General features: G+C 30.1%; 2 protein-coding genes across 8 annotated transcripts; one reads left to right on the top strand and one right to left on the bottom strand.

The window, feature by feature from the left end:
- Positions 1–437: 437 nt before the first annotated feature.
- LOC114423500 (vacuolar protein 8) lies at positions 438–2,610 on the bottom strand. The gene is made up of 2 exons (XM_028390284.1): positions 2,370–2,610; positions 438–2,208 (listed from the first exon to the last, which is right to left on the bottom strand). Exon 2 carries the CDS (start codon positions 2,175–2,177, stop codon positions 792–794), a length of 1,386 nt encoding a protein of 461 aa, XP_028246085.1. The 5' UTR covers positions 2,178–2,208; positions 2,370–2,610; the 3' UTR covers positions 438–791.
- Positions 2,611–10,049: 7,439 nt separating this feature from the next.
- On the top strand, positions 10,050–15,032 carry LOC114423499 (zinc finger CCCH domain-containing protein 18-like). Of its 7 annotated transcripts, XM_028390282.1 has the most exons (9): positions 10,383–10,902; positions 11,578–12,242; positions 12,387–12,506; positions 12,597–12,755; positions 12,852–13,031; positions 13,689–13,765; positions 13,906–14,079; positions 14,167–14,278; positions 14,611–15,032. In XM_028390282.1, the coding sequence occupies exons 2-9, from the start codon at positions 11,590–11,592 to the stop codon at positions 14,681–14,683; spliced, it is 1,548 nt and encodes a 515-aa protein (XP_028246083.1). In that variant the 5' UTR covers positions 10,383–10,902; positions 11,578–11,589; the 3' UTR covers positions 14,684–15,032. The 7 variants fall into 7 exon arrangements, with proteins under 7 accessions (XP_028246079.1, XP_028246083.1, XP_028246078.1 ...); XM_028390278.1 differs by having other exon boundaries at positions 10,050–10,902; positions 11,558–12,506; XM_028390277.1 differs by having other exon boundaries at positions 11,578–12,506.
- Positions 15,033–20,418: the final 5,386 nt, after the last annotated feature.

Genomic DNA, 20,418 nt, shown 5'->3' with positions numbered 1-20,418 from the left:
CAAGAATTAATTTATTTTTTATTTCTATACATTCTATAAAAAAAATTTTCTCCATATGATTCATCAAGAATTAATTTATTTTTTATTTCTATACATTCTATAAATTCCAACAAGAAGTTGATTTTTTCTCCATATGAGTTGATTTTACCTAATACAAGAAGTTTAATTTATTTTATTTTCTTCTCAAATTAATGTTGGTTGAAAAAACTGTCCAAACTAGCTCTTAATGAGTGAATGGCGTCCATTTGTAGTCTCTAAAGTTCGAAAGTTAAAGCACAACCTTATCAAAATAACCAAATGCATTGAGCATTAAAAGATTACCTAGAGTTGTTTCCATGTTCTCAATAGTCAAGACTCTTCAAATAAAAATAAAAATGGACGATCTTGTAAATATGCTATAATCGTGCATTAAAGCCAGAATCAAACTTCAAAATGAATGGCTGTAACAAAAGGATGTAGGCATTCCAAAACACAAGTTTCCTTGGAGCTCAATAAAAGGAATGAGCGTTTCTGATTCATAAGGAATAACACAACTAATGACAGTAAGGGTGACATTTGGCAACTATGTTATAAGAATTCAAGTATTTTCCCACAATTAGAAGGCTATCTACTCACTCATTTTTATTTGTGTTTGTGAACTTCTACAAATATACAGCAAAGATCGACATATATCTCCTTCTACCAATTATCATCACAACATATATCTATGCTAGGGTGTAAAACTGATAAAAGTTAAGAGACTGAAAACAACATTCCAAAGGCTTTGAGATCAAAACATACCCTTCAAATGATTATGCAAGATCTGGGTTCCAAGTGAGCTGCTCAACACTCATTCTTCTCAAGGATCTAGCCATGTGCTCATTCGATGCACGAATATGAGTTAATCTATTCTGCATATTTCTGAACGAAGGAACATTAATCGCATCAGACACGCTATCATGATACAATGGATCGACATAATAATTGACAAGAGCCTCTGCAGCATTATCCCTTAGTTCCTCAACCTCATCAACATCATTCATCAAGTCAATGAGAATTGGAACTGCCCCTGCCTCAGCAAGTGCCATTCTATCTGTTCCATCATAGCTTAGTTGAGCAAATGCCCCGGAAACATTCACCTTCACATCTTCACTTCCACTCCCCAAAAGCTCAACAAGAATAGGAATCGCACCCGAATCCCGGACCACAGACGTTGTGTGCTTGTAACCTGACAGATCCCACATCACATCAGCCGCAGACGCCTTTGCTTCATCATCACCTTCCCTCAGAATCCTCACCAAGTGCCCAGCAATTTCAACAGCATTAGCCTCAGCAACAGCCAATATACAAAACACATCCTCAGCTATCTCCTTCCCAGAAGGATCAGGTCCTTCAAGAAGCTCGGCATAAAGGGGGATAGCCCCAGCTTGAGCCACCGGCCTAATGTAATCAACATGAGCAGATATCACACCAAGAGAATTACCAGCTACAAGCTTTGTGGCATGATCTCCATCACGAAACATCGCCACAAGTACCGGTATCGCCCCCAATTCAACAAGCATGCGCCTAGCCTGTCTCGTGACTCCTAGCAACCCAATTGCTTGACAAGCCCTTTCCCTAGACACCATGCTCCCAAAACCAGCAGCCTCCACAACATAATGAAGAGCTCTTAGTCTAGTGAGAGCCTTCCTAACATCCCTCCTCAACGCCAGCACGCTCAAAATCTCCAACAAATACCGTCTAGTATCTTCGGTGCAAGAACTTAACAAACCAATGATCAATTCCACCCCACCATTGGTGGCAACAACTGTCCTACTTGCATTGCAAAAACTAACAATAACAAGCATACATTTAGTCAGTACCTTCTGCATCCTCCCTTCAGAGTGAGGCAACAACCTCATCAAGGAACGAGTGGCGCCATGTCCACCAATTTCAACCGCCAACTCACCATCACCCCTGCAAGCAATGCACTTCAAGCAATAAGCAGCAGCCTCTTGAAGTGTAGGAGCAGAATCATTTGAAACATTGTGACCAAGAATCTCAGTGAGAATGGGTATGGTGCGAGCTAACACATCCTCAGGGGCATGCTTAGATAAACGTGTCAGCATCACCATGGCCTTTATTTTCATACAATTGGTACCTGAGGCTATAACATCCTCATACTTTTTCAGTTCTTGTTCCCAATCAACGGGGTTCATAGCTCTAATTCAATCAGTTGAGTGACTTAGCCTAATTCAATGAGCAAAAATTAAAAATCAAAATTAGGATCCAAAGTACCCTACAAAAATAAAAAATAAAATAAAACCCCTTTTTTTATAAATGAATGTATAGAAAATACTAGGAATATTAGAAAGCAATAAGCAGACATCAAAAACACGAGATGGGAATACCCTTTTGAAAAAAGTGCCTGAATTTGAAGAAAAGGAAGTGAATCTTCTCTGAAAAATCAAAACTTGGGCACCAAAAGAAGGGTAACGAAAACCAAAGTGGAGCACCAACTCAGGCAGCGGTAGCCGGAGAGGGTCGGTGCTTTTGATTCAACTTGCACTGTGTCAATTGTAAACCATTGATCTTTTTTATGTTTTTGAAAGACATTGATCTACCTACTCATCAAAGGAAAAATTGAAAAAACAATAATGGGTATTTTTAGGTTAAAGAATTTGTCAAAAAAAAGAAACTAGGAGAAAGAATTTATGTCTTTATATTTTTTTAAGGAGAAATGAAAACTTTTGTATATGAAATTAGGAGAAAGTATGTGATGTTGTATACTTTAATATCAAATTGATTTGATTCATAAATTTTACAATTTAATATATAATTAAGTTTTAAAAATTATATTTTAATATTAAATTAGTCTCAAAAACTTAAAAATGAGATGTAATTTTCTCAATAAAATTATAATTTTACGCATTCAGATACTAAATATGAAATTATGTTTTTTACTTAATTTTGTAAAAATGTGATAATTTACCTTATTTTTTATAATAATAGTAAAATTCAGTTTATCTAAAAAGAATGTATCTCTGTCCAAAAAAAATTAAAATTAAGTGATAATATTTGAAAATGAAAAATTAAATTAAAATATTTTGGTAAAAAAATAAAATGAGAATGGGATTAGATCCTTAATAAAAATAAATATTTGAATTTATGATATAATTGTAGATTATTTATTATTATAAAATTGAGTTTTGCTTAGAAACATGATATATAAACAAAACCGTGTCTAGGGTGGATCACTATCATAAATGTTCCACCATGCATAATTATTGTGAATCCTTATATTAGTATCATACACCTTCCACACCAAAGTTTTTCCTATTTTACTCTGCCTCCCTTTCCATTGTCTCTGGCGCCCTCTGAACCTGCAATTTGTCGACGTGTTTTCAACGACGATCACTGCACTGGAACACTTACCATAGCCGTTTTAGTTTATCATAGCTTTTTCTTCATTCTCTTTGATTTTATTTGGTAATTAATTTTTGTCCAGTGATTGGTAGTTAGCATAAAAACAAAACCATGTTTGAAGCGAAGGGAGTGGTGTTGTTCACGTTGATCTTCCTTTTCCCTAATATACTTTACCTCATTTTTTTCCTTATTTTGGGTTTTTATTTTGTTTTTTTAAGGGGATGGCTCTGCATCCTATTGCCACCAAATTCTACATTTCAATTATTTATTAATATACATTGCAAATTAAAACACCCTTCTATCATTTGCTTATATTCATCAATAGCATAAAATTATGTTTCTGTTGTGAAATTTGTTTTTTTTTTTTGTCTTTTCATGTATTATCCTTTAAAATTATATGATTTTCATAATTTTTAAAATTAAATATTATCATTAAATATTAATATAACTATTATGCATTGTTATTTTAATGAAACAATATACGGATAATATAAAAAAGAACAACAGAAAAATCAAGTTCGATGTTGTGATAAATGGTTACAGATATAAGTCATCATTAGCATTGATAGGAGATAAGAAGAGCATGAATGAAAGAGGTCATGGTTGGTGAGAAATGAAGGAAAGAGAATGAAAAACAGAAGAAAAAAAAATTGACACGGGAGGTGCACCATATCAATATGGGATTGAGATGAATCTTGTAGTGTATAATAATTGTACATTTGTAATACTAGTTCACCCTAGACATCTTCTATAAACAACAGTATCAAAATAAGTTTTATAAATCCAGATTGCGTTCAAAGTAGAGACACCACTAATTAATAAATAATGAGTTTATTGGTTATATTCTTCAACAAAAAAAATTCTCAACAAAACTAATTAATAATGAGTTTAATGGTTCCGTCAAAAAATCAATGAATTTAATAATTATGTAATACAACAATTTAAAATAATTTTATATTATCGTTCATTCATAATATATTAATAATATAATTTTTTTAAAATATAAATATATATATTAATTATTAGCCATTAACTTTTACTAATAAATATTCAAACCTTTGACTTCTTCCCATCCTATATATATTGACTTGATTATAGTTTAAAGTATATGTATGGAAAATGATAAGCAAAAGTTAATAAACAACAGCGGAATATGATTAGGGGATGGGGGGAAAGCTTTCAACTTAGAGATAAACATTAAAGGAAAATGGTGGTGTGTTGGAAACAATGGGACATAGATGGGACCATGAATATATGCTTGTCACGTCCCTTGTTCAATTGTTCACAATCTCCTCGTCATGAGTTTGTGGCATATACCATCACTCAATAATACTTTCATTATCCTTTACCATAGGTACCACAAAATCTTTTATTTATACAATAAACCACACCCTCATTTTAAAATAATGATATGATGATGATGATAATTTAGAAGTTTTAATTCATTTTGAATTATTTGTTATTTTAAAAATTAAAAGTACTCGTTATTTTTTTTATCCCTGCTGTTTGATATTCTCATAAAATTAGATATATAAGTTAAATAAAGTACAAGATTAATTTAGTTAAATATAATTACTTTTTACTTTTAAAAAATCAATCATCTTAAATTCTTATAAAAATAATGATTTTAGCTTGGCTATAACTGGCGCAAGTTTGAAAACATAAAGATAATTATCACATTAATTAAATATTAACTTTTTATAAAAAATTATTTAATTAGTATCAATAGGTAAGTACTCCTAACGGACACAAGTTGAAAAGGACTTAATAAATAAAAACATAAAAAAAAAAGATATAAAAGAAACTCGTCAACTGATGTTAATAGTATTGATATCAGATGAATCAAAAAATAGTATTGGTATCAAGATGGACCCTAAATATATTCAGAATTTAATTTTGGTCTTGAATTTTGCTTTTTCTTGTTTTAAAATCTCATTCGGCTATTCCAAATATATTCAGAATAGTCATTCTTCACGAGTAAAGTATAATCCACTGTATTGTAATGGAAAAATATAGGAGCTTCTTGTAAGGATTGAAAATGACAACTACCTTATACTAATTAATAAATTAATTAACTAGATGTCTCAATCATAGTAATCATTCATTATAGACACGACCATTTATTAAAATTATTTAACCACACAATATTATTGTGTGATGTCGAAAGGTCCGTAATGAGATTAATTATAATAATTATATTCAATTCAATTGTTCTTTCATTATCCCTTTGTAAGGGATAAAATTGCCTTTTTAATGGTATGTTGCGTGAGGAGTTGAGCAGGCTATAGTGTTGAGTGGGAATCATACTGTACAACTAGCAATAATAAGTTAATAATTATAAAATACCGATATATAAATATAATATTATTTTCCTGAGTTAGATTAATCGCATAAATTTCAAGATATAAATTATAAATGCACTTTTTTTTCAATATACTTAATTTCTTTCTCGTTTCATGATTTTTTAAACACGTTTTATGTGATCTACTACAAGTGCTTTTGCGCAAGTAATGGCAATTTATAAGTTTGCTTGGTATACACGATTATTTTAATAGCTTTTAATTTATGTCCAGAAGTTGTGTTGATTAGTTTCAATTTATGATATTAATTACCATGTATAAAAAAAAATTATGAAATTACTAGCTAGTTTTTATATTTTATTTTATTTTCATAAATTTATGTTATTAACTTATGATATTATTTGCTGTAAAAATTACCATGTGTCAATTAGTCATTAACTTATGATATTATTTGATGTAAAAATTGCCTTAACGAAGTACATCTCTTAGCCTGCCTTGTTGAGATGATGATTTAGTGGTTTAGTTTTACATTGATTATGTTCAAAATAATATATATAAGTGAGGATTAAAGTAATTCACACTTTAAAAGTCAATTTTGTAAGATAAAATTAGACTCAAATTCACATTTTAAAATGATATTAAAGGTTATTTTAGATCTATTATTGGACTAATTATACTTGGTGTGTTGGAGACAAAAAGTCTTAAGTATGAGGGGGAATGTTAGAAAAACTATTTTAGTGCGGACACCTTAACTTGTCTTGTTTAGTGCAACCTTGAGTGTGATGATTTAGTTTCACATCAACTAATGATATAATCAAAATAGTATATATAAAGTGGGAAAAAATTCACACCTTATATACTAATTTTGTAAAATTGAGTTAAACTCCAAATATACATTTTGAGAATACTTACCCAACTATAAATGACGATATAACTCTACTAAATAAACATCATAACATCTTCACGAAAAATAATTTTACACATATAGAGATGCATGTCATATAAAAACTAATTAATTCGTTAATAAATAAGTCATGCATGATATAGGAGCACACACAACTTCAAAGTCATTTTTCACTTCACATAATAATTTAAATAGTCATACATCAAATTCATCAAATTAACTTTCCCTTTTTTCTTAATTTGTAAACTTATTCTATTCTAACTTAGCTTGATCAATCATTGTTGAACTAGAGTTCCACTTGATGTTAAAAACCAACTTTGGAAATTTTGTAGAAGTGTATTTTCAAGTCAAAACTCCATTCAAGCTTGTATATTACTCTCTCTATATATATTGTACACTCACAAATTAGTAGTAAATAAAAACTTAATTATTTCATACTTTCAATATGGTATCACTAGGAGCTTAAAAGCCACATTGATCCTTTATTTATTTTTTTCTCATGATCACTTACCATTGTTTTCGATCTACCCGTTAAATTTATCCGTTGGCCACTACCAAATTACTCATCTCCTTTAAGCCATAACTTCTTCGTGGTTATATAACAAGGACCACATTATGTCCTCCACCCAAAATTATTTATGATGGTTAAACCTTCTTGTTTCTATCTTTTTAGGTGGTTAAGTCATTTTGGTTTTGTCTTATAATGGTTAAGCGTGTTTGTTTTTGCCTTATGATGATTAATCATGTTTGTTTCTCTTAAGAGGTTAAGCCTTGTATTATGACCTCTACTTAATGGTTAAGTTTGCATTTGTTGGCTTTGATTGACATGCGGACTTTCTCATTAAAGATTTTACATTTTTGCGTCACAAATTTCTGATGAACAAGATTGACATTGTCTTCGACACCACCATCTTGCAGGGCATGTTAGACTATTGATATAATATATAGTAATTAGTTGCAAGTTGGTACAATTTAAATTCAAGTTATAGATGATTTTAAGTTTGTTATTCTTTTGTACTCTATATATATTTCTTTCTTTGTACACTCACAATTAATAATGAATAAAATCATAATTTTTTCATCCTTTAATACATATAATCGATGTAAAATGTGACATTTTTTAAGTTGATTGTGATGTAAAAAAGTCATATGTATTCGTAATTTCGGATATTCAAACCTTATTTCAAGCTAAAAAAATAACACATTTTAATTTTGTGAGGACAAAAGATGTACTGAAAATTTTATAGGAACGAATTCCAAATATTTTTATATGTATGAGGATAAAAAAATACCTTTCTAAATTTTAGACTAAAAAAATTGGGCTAACCTATGCAACATTACAACTATCATCAACAAGCAACTGAGATCCACACATATATGCAACCTATGCAACATTACAACAACTATCATCAACAAACAACTTAGATCCACAACCTCCATCAACCAAACAACATCATTGTGCTAATGCCACCTCATAACCAAACCCCAATCCACATCGCGATAGTGATTTTGGATCATGGTTCGATTCTCGCCGTCATTATTTTAAATTAATTATTTTAAAATTAATAAAACATTAATGTTTGCTAACCAAAATCAAAAGAAAGAGTCAAAATAAAACTTTTGAAAATATAAATGATGAAAATGAAACATAAATAACTAAAACAAAACATTTAAAACTTAATGTATCAAAATGAAACATTTGAAAATATAAAGGGTTAAAATAAAACTTTTAAAACTTAATGTATTGAAATGAAATAACACTAAAAGATAATAGATCAAAAATGACATTTATCTTTATTAAAATTGAGCCAAACTAAATCAAACTATACCTTTATCATATATTTTAATTGATTTGTACAATATGTAGTTGTATTTTGAACTTAATTTTATAACGAACATATGTAAAATATTTTGATTATGTTTGTAAAAAAAATATTTTGATAATGTTAAATTGTGAGTTTATTGCATTGAAGTGTATGACCAATTGACTATGGATGCTCTGAAATGTATTTTTTATAAGACATTTGTAATACAATTATTATCACCTGTGATCTTTTATATTTACTTCTATGCTATAAATTAAATTTACATTACCAAAAATACTATAATTTTTTTAACTTAGATAGTAAAACTTTAATGATTTCAATTATAGAGCAACTCATGTATTGCTTTAATGGGCTAATAATCCAACCATTAGAACATATTACAGCGTGTGACGAAGAGACGCCATTGATGTATCAAACCTTATCGTTTATGCAAGCTCTTGCGGAAAATTAATCGGTTATCATCATTAGAATAACTTTTTCACTTGACACTATCGGATCACTATGATTAACTTTCATCCCTGCTTGAAGGGTGAATCTTACAATCAAGCTCACTTCTACCTGAGGATTAATTTTTGTCTGGCTCAAAGTAATCTTTTACACGCATCTATCTTATGCCCTATAGAAAGTGTCTACCTAATATTGTCCCTTGGACTATAGATCTTGACAAAGGTAAGAATCATGTATAATGATATTTCACTAATGGCTCTGGCCTTCTAAAAGGACCTTCTTAGCCATTACCTAAGTTGCTTTGGAAATGCCCAAAGTCAATCCCAGAAAAATAGTGAAACTTCATAGGATTTTTCATTGAGAGGTACATTTGCTTTCTTAACACTTTCTCTCTTTTCCTTAAGAGGTGCATTTCATACTAACAAAAAAATATCTCTCTCAATCATCTCAAACTATCATATATTCCTAAAAAATTAGTTCCAATTACATAATTATAAAAGTTGAGGGACTTAAATCACACAATTAAAAATACATTGGGGGGCGGGGGGATTGACACAATTGAAATCTAGGAAACTAAAATATTTTGTAATACCTTAGGATTCGATTGACGCATGAACTAAAATTACATAATTGTGATACTTAAAAAACTAAAAATAAAATTAAACCTAATATTTTGTTAGTTTTTAAATTCAAAACAATTTTAAAAGTTTTAAAATAATAAAGTACTAAAATAAACAAAAAATGATTGATTTACTTTAATTCAAATTTAATATTATACTCAATCAAACCAAAACACATTATCATTATAAATATAAAGATTAATTATCATGCACACTGATAAAAAAATCACTTTACATTGTCATTATATTACAAATTATCGTTAATGTAATTTTTAGATAATTATCATAAAAATTAATAAATTTATAATTATAATACATAATAGATTTAAATTGTGATTGGACAACATTTTTTTCCGGATACAACGAAGTATGGCTGTTTTATACTACGAGTCCATAACCTGTTTTTTCATAAATATGTAGTTCTCCGGAACCAGTTCAAGAAAAAAAAGGTCCCTTGGATGTTGTGGGGTCAGTTAAATCTAAAATGGACCCACTTATGAAAACACAACTAAATATAGTAGGATAGAAGGCAAGAACCCTTTTATCATGTGGATTGTGGTTGTGTGACATTGGATTTATTAGACTTTAATTTGTAAGATATGGTATTGTCTCATATAACTCATTACGTGGTTTGTGTTCTCTCAACAAGTTAAAATGTTCCACCACAAACCAAGCTTTTGTGTCTTAGCCAACTTGCATGGAGCATATATGTTTCTTCTCCCTATGGTCCCCAACCAACAAGATCTAAGTTTCAGAATCTCAAGGATCCAACTCAGTGGTGCAGATTCAACTGGTCCCACTTCCTTATTTTAATTTTTCTCCCTAAATAGAGACACAACAAAAATCTAAGTTTGTGCCATACACATGTTGCCGACCTGCGCATATGATCAAGTCCTAATTTTAGCTCATTGGTGATTCCGAAATATTATCTATTATTATTGTTATTATTTTTTATATACAATCATTTAACTTTTTTTAAAAATAAATAAATAAATGTAGGGTGTTTTGGTAACTGGGGTAGTTCAAGAAGCAGTTATGGACTACGAGAATTAAGCAAAATAATTTGCCTGATATCTGTGATTAGTTAACAGCTGTTATGTGATTTTCAAAAAATGGGTATAAAGAAGGCCAAATATAGATGAGTCAGTGAATGAGTCACATAAATGAGAGTGTGTCAGTGCTTAGTGTGCGAGTGTTGGTCACTGGATTTAAGTGCTCAGGGAGAGAGTATAATCCATTGGGTGGTTTTTTGCCTCTATTTGGATTCTGGACTTCTTCAAAAGCATGCCCTAAGTTGATATGGCTCCCTGAGTGTGATGTGAAGCTCTGGAATTTGTAGGAGAGAGAGAAAAAAAAGGTTTTGAAAAGATCCGAGCTTTGAAGCACTTGCAGATTGTTAATCTCCTTCTGTTGTTTGATGGGTATGAACGTGGCTAGATTTTTAATTATTAATTATTATTCATTATCCATATGCTATCTCTTTTCTTTTGGGGGGAGGGGTTGTTGATCGGATGAGGATTCCCTCAAACCTTAATCTTGTTTTTCAACTTTTACAAAATTGATATAGCTAGTTTTTAACTTTTAATGGGTGTAACTTTTTACCTTTTTGGGCATTTGATTGTTTCTCAGCATATTTTATATTCATTTTCAAATTAGGAAAAAGGTCATTTATATGCTCTATCTTGAAAATACATTCTTTTTTGAAGAAAATCTAGTGTAGCATGAAGTTTGTTTTTCTTGTCTAGAAGGCTGCATTTGTGTCATGATAGGTAGACAGTTGCTTATAACTACATTCATGGACTAGCTAGGATAACTTTTGGTTGAAGAACATCACTTTTGTTTTGTTTTATGGGATTTATTGAATATTTTGATCATCTTGTTATTTTATATATATATATATATATATATATATATATATAGTGTTTTTTTGCCATCTTTATCATTTAGATTGGATTTGTAATTTTTTCTTCTTATGTTATGACTCCTTTTATTTTTATTATTTTTAAATTATGCTCAATCTGCAATTGTGTTTCTTTATGTTTATTTTCTCAACAGTGTTTGTTCATTTCTGTTAAGGTTGTTTTGACTTCTTGCAGTGACGAAAAGCTATGGATATTTCGGAGTACACAAGGATTGTTTTTGACAAACTTCATAGATTTGAGCCTGAGAATGCTACAAAGATCATCGGGTATCTCCTTCTCCAAGACCATGGTGAGCAAGACATGGTGAAATTGGCTTCACTGCCAGACCATTTAATTCGCGACGTGGCGTACAAGGCAAGAACCGAGCTTCAAAGGTTGGCTTCTAGATCAGCCATTCAGCCAATTTCACTTCCCACCAACTCTCAACAATGTTTAAGCCATTTGTCAGTAATCTCCCCTACTTCGGTAATCACCCCTGGCACTCTTACTTCACCAGCAAGCTTCCAGGTTCAATCTCCCTATTGGGATCCTCAGTCTGCTAGCAATACTAATGCAGAATTCATGGCACTAGGTTATGTGGATTCTATCTCAGAACTTCAAAAGCAGACACCTTTGTTCAGTTTAGAGAATCATATGGATACTATGAACTCCGGAACTGCTGGGATTGCTAATGATTACTATGGCTTAGATGCTTCATCAGCTAGTAATTTGGGTGGAAAAAATGGAAGGTTTGAATTTCCAGTCAAGACCTGTCACTATTTCAACAAAGGGTTTTGTAAGCATGGAAATAGCTGTAGATATTATCACGAACAAGGCGCCCCAGATATGTTCTCTCACATGTATGGAAATGATATTTTTAATGATGATCAGGTGATTTCACCTGGGTCACTAGCACAATTAGAGTCAGAAATTGTTGAACTCCTGAAACTTAAAAAAGGAGGTTCCATATCAATTGCTTCCCTTCCAATGGCATACTATGACAGGTACAAAAAAGTGCTGCAGGCAGACGGCTACCTGACTGAGAGCCAGAGACATGGTAAGTCTGGCTACAGTTTGACAAAGCTTCTTGCACGGTTGAAAAATAGTATTCGGCTAATTGACAGGTGAAGACTTTTAATTTTCACATGTATTCTTATGTTATAAATTTATTCAATACTTCTTACTCCAATTTTCCTTTTGAAATGGTTGATTAGCAGGCCTCATGGGCAGCATTCAGTTGTTCTGGCAGAAGATGCTCCAAAGTTCAATGGAAAGGTAGATTATGGTAAATACATTAGCGCATCGCGACAGATATACCTGACATTTCCAGCTGACAGCACTTTTAGCGAGGGTGATGTTTCAAACTACTTTAGGTATACGAATGTAACTATAAATGAATGGCTCAAACTTCTTTGTAGTTAATTTTGTGATGGAAAATTCAAATTGCTTTAACATGTTTTCCTGTGTAGTACTTTTGGGAAAGTTGAAGATGTAAGGATTCCGAGCCAAGAGAGAAGGATGTTTGGATTTGTAACATTTGATGATCCTGAAACTGTTAAAGTAATTTTGGATAAGGGAAATCCCCATTATGTTTGTGAATCCCGGGTTCTTGTGAAACCTTATAAGGAGAAGCCAAAACTTATGCTCAGGTGAATTCCTTGCTGTTCTTCCTTTTGCCAATGAAACTTCATTGCTTTTGCTTGAAGCTTGAAATGACTGTATAATATCATTAGAGAAATGTTATTTGTACAACAATTCATACAACAAATTTTACAACTGAGATAGAGAAAAATATAGAAGAGAGAGAAGAGTGAGATGTAATAAATGTTATGATGGAGATAGATAGATAGATAGATACTAAATGTTGTTGTATAAACTGTTGTATGAATAACACAACTCTTATCGTTAATCTCGACAAAAAGATTTCCTGTGTGTATCTCTAATACCTTGTTGACCCTCTCTGGAGAATGCTAATATACAAGTTTTGAGTTTAGCATCATAGTTCCTCAAAGATATTAGCCTCAAGCACCAAAGCATGTGTAGTTGTGGTTAGTGGATGATTATTTGAAGTCTCAAAATTCACCTATTCACTTTTACTCTATATCCTTTATGTCGTAAAATGAGACATTGACTAATGCTATTACCATGAATCAGTATTCACATTTTAAGATCTTAGTAGCTGCTGAAGGCTGAAGCACCTTTTAACAAGATTCTGTCTTTGTCGACTGAATAAAATAAAAAGAAGAAGAAGATTCTGTCTTTACCATTAATGTTATTTTCTTATATGATTTTCAATTCGGATGCAGGAAGAACTCTGATAGGATCGAGCATTCTGCTTATTATTCACCACACTATGTAGACATTGACACTGAACCTACCTCAAGTGAGCATCATATTCTTGGAACCTAGATTTTTCTCCTCCCAGTCATGTATCAATTCTGTGATTATGATATGCATATGCTCTTCTTTCAGTTTGTTTCCTTATGTGTAAGAGGCCTTTGTACTAATACACAATTTTTTTAGTTCCAAGAAGTTGTAGGAAACCTCGATTTCTGAGGAGGCAGCTCATTAACCAGCAAGAGGAGGCAGCACTTGAATTTCAGAGACAACGTTTTGCAGAGCTGCAACTGGCCCAAAAATCATTGTCCACTTCACCCCATTTAGGCTTCAACATGGACGGGTTAAAAGTTTCGGATGGTGTGTAGTAATATACTATCATGGATTGCATATTTTTTGCATGACCAGTTTCATTACAGTTCTCTTTTCCTATCCTCACTATTATAGTCTCTTGCATCTTTCATGCAGAACATTTCAATGTCCAGTCTGCAGAACCTCACAGTCATGCTCCGAATGACATAGCTGGATATACAGATAACAATTACACTGATGAGGACAGGTATGAATCATTTCCTAATAGCGTTATCCTGATACGCAACAATCGCTAGCCCACCTAATTATATTCAATTAATAGGTTATAATAATTTCCACACATTCTGATATTCTCTCAATCCCTTGCTTAAACCTACTTAAACACTTGTTTCTAAATGTTATTAAACATGTCTTTCCTCCGATAATTTTACCAAGAATTTGACCACTTTCTTCTTTGTTTTACTCATTCATAGTGGATGATATTATAGTTTCCAAACATGTCTTATGGCATCTGCACCTTTTTTTCTGACACAATTAAAAAAATTTAACTCATTATCTTAAAAAAATTATTTTATGCAGCAATCAAGGTCTGAACCTCCCAGACAGCCCCTTTGCATTTCCAGTAGATAGTGGAATTTCAGCAGTAATGTAGTTTGAGAAACACATACAAGACTACAAGAGAAATATAGAGATAAATGTAGCTCCAGGCCAAAGGCAATATCTCTAGTTTCATACATAATGCAGTCCTTTTGTTGATCTCTTTTCTCAACTAGCTCACCAGTTTAGTCAAATGGCAAGTACATAAAAGCTGAAGACTACTCTTCACAACTGAATTGGTGGAATTAACAATAACTTAGTGACACATGTAAGAAGGTTATAGTTTTTTTTTTAATCATAGAAAAAACACGAGGTTTGGTTTCTAGAATATGACAGTATGAGTAACCAATTACTCTCTAAGAATAAGTATAATAATTACAATAATATTTTATACATTCCAAGTATTTGGTTTTCTTTACCTGCTTTTGGATGGCTGATTCTATGTCACTGCCATGATTAAATTCTAGGAGTTCCCTAGATTTAGTAAGCTGAATATTTTACTTGCTAATGCCTTAATGCTATCCAAAAGGACAAAATCACTTTCCCTAATTGTTTTATTTCTTGATGCCCAAGAAAGTATTTGTTGTTTATTTATTATTTAGTTATTCATAATTTAAGTAGGCAGAGCTTGTATATATTGCTGTAAGTTTTTAGTTTCAAACTTTGTTTCTCCAAGGATACCTGTGTAAATTGAATGGGATCTTGCCATCAAAGGTATTGGTTTGATATAGCCACCAGTAGGCATGGGCAAAAAAGTCCAATATCCTAATATGATATAATTCTCAATCTAATCCAATCTGTTCTAAATTACTTTAATGGATTGGACTTTTAAAACCCATCCACATCTTATTTCAGTTTAAAGATCCAAAATTTATTATCTGATACATGCATCTTAAGTGGACATCTGAATCCAAACCATGCCCACCCCTAGTCACGCTGTCGTTTCGTGACCGTGGGAGAGTTTCCAGAACGCATGGGACAGCCTGTGTGCCAGGTTTTCATAGATTATGTGCTGCACTTGTATTAAATGGTTGCATTTGATGGATGATATTGTATTTACTTTCTGGTTTACAAAGTGACTTGTTTGGGTGAAAGTTTAAATTGACGTCTGTTTTTGTTTTGGTTGTCTTCAATGTTGGTGGCTTTCCTTGTTAAATGTTGTTGGAAATTTTTATCGATAAAAATCAATAATTATATTTTTTTTATAGTATTTAGTGATTATGGAAGTCTGTTGAGCTAGATATTTATTTTTTAAAAATAGAAAAAGTAAGATTAATTTAAATTAAGGCAAATATATTATTTGAAAATGTATAATTGGAAAATTAATGTAATTATTAAATACATATATAATTAAGGTAATTAATTAAAACTATTATATATAATTTATAATTTACTTTTCATTAAAAGTGTATTTTTAAGTTGTTAAATATACACATTTAATTAAAAAATATTATCAAATTATTTATAATCTATAATCTTTTTTGTTACTGACCATGATCTTTGTCAAGGACTATATATTACTTATGTCAATGGTTGATCAACAATCTATTATTTAAAAAAGTTCTCTGATTTGTATATATTATAGATGCAGCTATAGAAATAAATTAGAAGAAGTATATTATAAATTATAGATATTTAGCATTTAATTACTAAAATTTGATATTTGAAGTAATTCTTATTAAGTTCAAGTGAACACCTACTAAGTTTTCACTTTTTAACATTTAATTATTAAAATTAGTAAAAAAACAATTTATATAATATTTAAGTGGATATAGATTGAATATGACCAAATTCATATCCACTTAAATAGATTGGATTTTGAATCCAAATTATTTTTAAAAAAAATATGAATATAAATTTAAAATCTAATACATTTAAGTAGATATGAATTACATATGGATTGGATTCTTAAAAATTCAAGTTCACCCCTAACCACCAAATGTCATATATGAATTCGATATGGATTGGATTATTAAGTTTCTGTCAAACATATGTGATTAGTGACAGTAGAGAGTCCTTAAACCAAATTGTTTCTGCCAATTATCTTCAAGTAGTTGTAATCCTGTAATTGAAGGAATTAATATTGAATATGATGGGCATGTGGATTTAAAAGCAATGCACTGACAGATAGCAAATTTACATTAAACGAAGGAATATATAATTGTATATCACTTGATGTAAAAGAACATCGTTGTTTAACATAATAGTGCCAATGAGTGAACAAGAATGAAGAATTTATCTAGTAAGGTTACAGTCTTATTGGAAAACTGGGTGATGATGAATGAACTGTTCTAAGATACACGCTATATGGCTTGTGGTCCCAGAAACAATGATCAAATTAAAGCATATATTTTGTAAAATTGCAAATGAAAAGGAAATAACAGACAGGGTTGCCTTGATTGAAGGAATCATAGCATATATTAAATGGATGTTGTATACATTATTTTATAATTTTTTATACATTATTTTATTTACAAAATTTGATAATTAAAAAAATTTGATATTTAATTAGATATTGTATTTAGATGTTTATTACAGTAATTAATATTTAAATAAAATTTATATTTAATTGAATGATGTATTTGGATGTTTATTATCGTGATTGAAAAATAAAAAAAATATGATATTTAATTGAATGGTGTATTTAGATGTTTATTACATCAATTCATAATCAAATATATTTGGTATTTTTTTACATATTTAAACTTTTATTAAATCTATGATTTTTATTTACAATTTATATATGTAAATAAATTAATTATTAGATAAAAATTAATTATTACAAAATTTATCATGTAAATTTACATACATTAAATATACATTAGAAATTTTAGTATTATATATAACGACATTAATTAATCTATAATATAATTGATCTATTAATTCAGTTGATTAGAGTGTTGTGTTAATAACCCGAAAGTCACAAGTTCGATTTTTACTTGGACCATTAATTTTAAATTAATTTCAAATCCTATGAATTGACAATCATAGGCTCACATACGGAAGGGCAAAATTGACATTGCACTGTTTTGCTGGTGCGCCTAGCAGTTCCCTAGTACCTAGATTGTCCACTACAACTGATCCAAGTTGCAAGATAACTTTGATATTCCTTGTTTTTTTATGGGCAAATGTTAGCAAATAGTAAGTTATGTTAGTGAGAAAATTTGAACTCATAACCTACCTTATCACACCAACTCTTATGCTTCTCCCCCAAACCAACTGATAGTGTTTTACTCTATATCATGTGAAAACTCTCCTCCAAAGATGTCTTGTGTCCTATACCATACGCAATCCAACTCATATCAAGTACCTTATAAATAAGTTAAAAGATATAAGGTTAGTTGGGTATAGGGACGGATGCAGGTTGGGCACTATGGGACAATTTTTCCCACTAACTTTTTAATATTTATTTATATAATAGGTATATATAATTATTATTATTCTTAAAATTTAAAATATAATAAAATATGTCTATTTATAATATGAATATTACCCCCCACAAATTTTTTTTTAGTCTCACTCTTTTTATTCTCTCAATTAAACATTTATAATATTATTATAAAAAGTTGTGGATTTGATCATTCATACTAACAAGAACTATCAAATTAATAAGTAATATTTACAAATAAAAAAAACTTATAAATATGATCATTGTTACATTACACATTTAATTATATGCCTTATTACTATGCTAAAATCTTTAGTAACTTGAGTGTTAAAGTATCTTTATAAGGATCGTATGTGTCTCCACCGCAATTCAGATGCACTGAAAGAGGAACCATTGTTAGAGCAACTTGAACTTCGCTCAAAGTCAACCTCCAACATCTCAAACAACAACAAATCAAAAAAAGGAAGCTAGTTTAATACTGATAAAGGATTTGATACACATTCAAACAAGTAATGGAGTCTAAGCAACTTTGTATAACTAACAAGTTGTAGCAGCTAAACTTGTTAACAAACATGACATGAATTTGTTAACATATATAATCTCTTGAAAACATCAAAACCCTGCTAAAGATAGACTCATACTTGTATCAAATAAGAGAGTCAAACTTACATAAAACAAGAATGAGATTATTGAGTAATTATCACCTTAATTATTCCCTTTATTTCAAAACTATTGAACATTAATTAAGAAACTTTCAATTAATGTATATATTATTATACATTGACCAAAATATCTTCATTTAATTATCTGAAGACGAGAGAAACAAAATCCAATAGCATAAGCCCATGCAATAGTGGGCAAGGACCAAGCTGGGCCTCTTTGGGCTGTTTGGTTAAGAGTGAAGTTTATTAAAAAACAATAATAACATTTTTTTGCCTGCTTTATCCAATTTCATGCATAATAATCTGCGAAAGGCGTGTGGGGTAAAAACTTTATAAATATGTTACTGATTCTAAATGGGTGATGATGTTTTGCAGAGTTGCTAAATATGCTTAAAATAAACCATAAAATTACAATTATTTACTCAACGTGATTATATTTTTGGTATAAAATTACTTTTGAGGATATAACTTAATTTTCTAAATCTTTAAAGAATTTATTAGCTTTTACGTTATTATTTTTTTGAATAGGACGATGACTAGAAGAAGAGAACTGGCATTTTTGGAAGTCTTTTGAAGTCTCTCTTGGTGTCTTTTTGTTTATCAATATGGGTTTTGCCATTGAGTGCCAATTCACTTCTCGCTCAGCGCAGCTAATCCAAAGAGAAGTCTTCTCTAAGGATTATGAAATTGAAGACCAGAAGAGATTGAAGATTACATATCCGGTCACTATGTCTTTTTGAATCTTTAGAAAACATGCACTTCAATAATAAGACTCCATTCTATAGAGGAATGTTGAGAGACTACAAAAACATGTATATATGTATGTAGGTGTTTGCGTGAGTGTTTTCATAAAGGTAAAAGTAAAAAAATTAAAAATTTTCATTGTTTATGATAAGGATGATCACCTATACATATCATCTATAAATTCAAATGATTCAAAATCAACTCAAACAGTTTAGATTGAATAATTAATTTGTATTTGGGTCACATCCAAATCAAATCTATTGAATTTTTAGATTGGATCATAAATTTTATGTTCTTGAACCATGATCCATTGATCTGTCTGATTGATCAATTAATTTATATTATATTATTATTATTATATGTTTTTAAATTAAAAAAATCAATTATTAATTTAACTAAGAGTGAGTGAGATCATGTTGACTCTCCTCTCTTCTTTTCTCACTTAATTCTCAAAAATCACAATTTTATTCACAAAATATAGGATTCAAATTATTTTAGATTTAGTTAAAATTTCAGCTATATTACTTATTTGATTGTTTAAGAATATTGAAATTTTCAAATTATAATATAATAGTTTTAGTTTTTGGATTTTTAGGTTTTGTGGGTATGATACTTATTTATTATATTTCAATTTTTAAACCATGTTTAATATAATATGTTAGTCTATGTATTCTCCCTTGATCCTTTCTTTCACAAGTTGATTATACGTAACAATTATAAGTGATATATTTAATATGCTAGTTAATAAAATAATCAATTTATAAAAAATATTGGATTTTAAAAAATATTATAAACGGATTAATTTGAATTGAGTTTTATTTTTTTTCTTTAAGAACCGATCCCCGATTTAAACCGTTTCTCAAATTCTTTGAATATTTTTAGAATACTTTTTTTTAATACCATTCAAGAATATTTTGGAATCCCTAGTATCCTACTGATTAATAAACTAAGATTTCAGACTTTTCTTAAATGCGAGAGATGATATATGAAATGATT

The sequence above is a fragment of the Glycine soja genome, chromosome 8, assembly GCF_004193775.1.
Source record: "Glycine soja cultivar W05 chromosome 8, ASM419377v2, whole genome shotgun sequence".
NCBI classification, from domain to species: domain Eukaryota; kingdom Viridiplantae; phylum Streptophyta; class Magnoliopsida; order Fabales; family Fabaceae; genus Glycine; species Glycine soja.
The sequence above is the reverse complement of the archived record's forward strand: the minus strand, read 5'-3'. Positions and strand labels throughout refer to the sequence as shown.

Bases quoted from the DNA above. Each gene is read 5' to 3' on its own strand.
- LOC114423499 (XM_028390278.1), top strand. From the start codon at position 11,590: ATGGATATTTCGGAGTACACAAGGATTGTTTTTGACAAACTTCATAGA. The intron at 12,507-12,596 runs GTGAAGACTTTT...ATGGTTGATTAG, and splicing joins AGTATTCGGCTAATTGACAG to CAGGCCTCATGGGCAGCATT. The intron at 13,032-13,688 runs GTGAATTCCTTG...ATTCGGATGCAG, and splicing joins AAGCCAAAACTTATGCTCAG to GAAGAACTCTGATAGGATCG.
- LOC114423500 (XM_028390284.1), bottom strand. From the start codon at position 2,177: ATGAACCCCGTTGATTGGGAACAAGAACTGAAAAAGTATGAGGATGTT.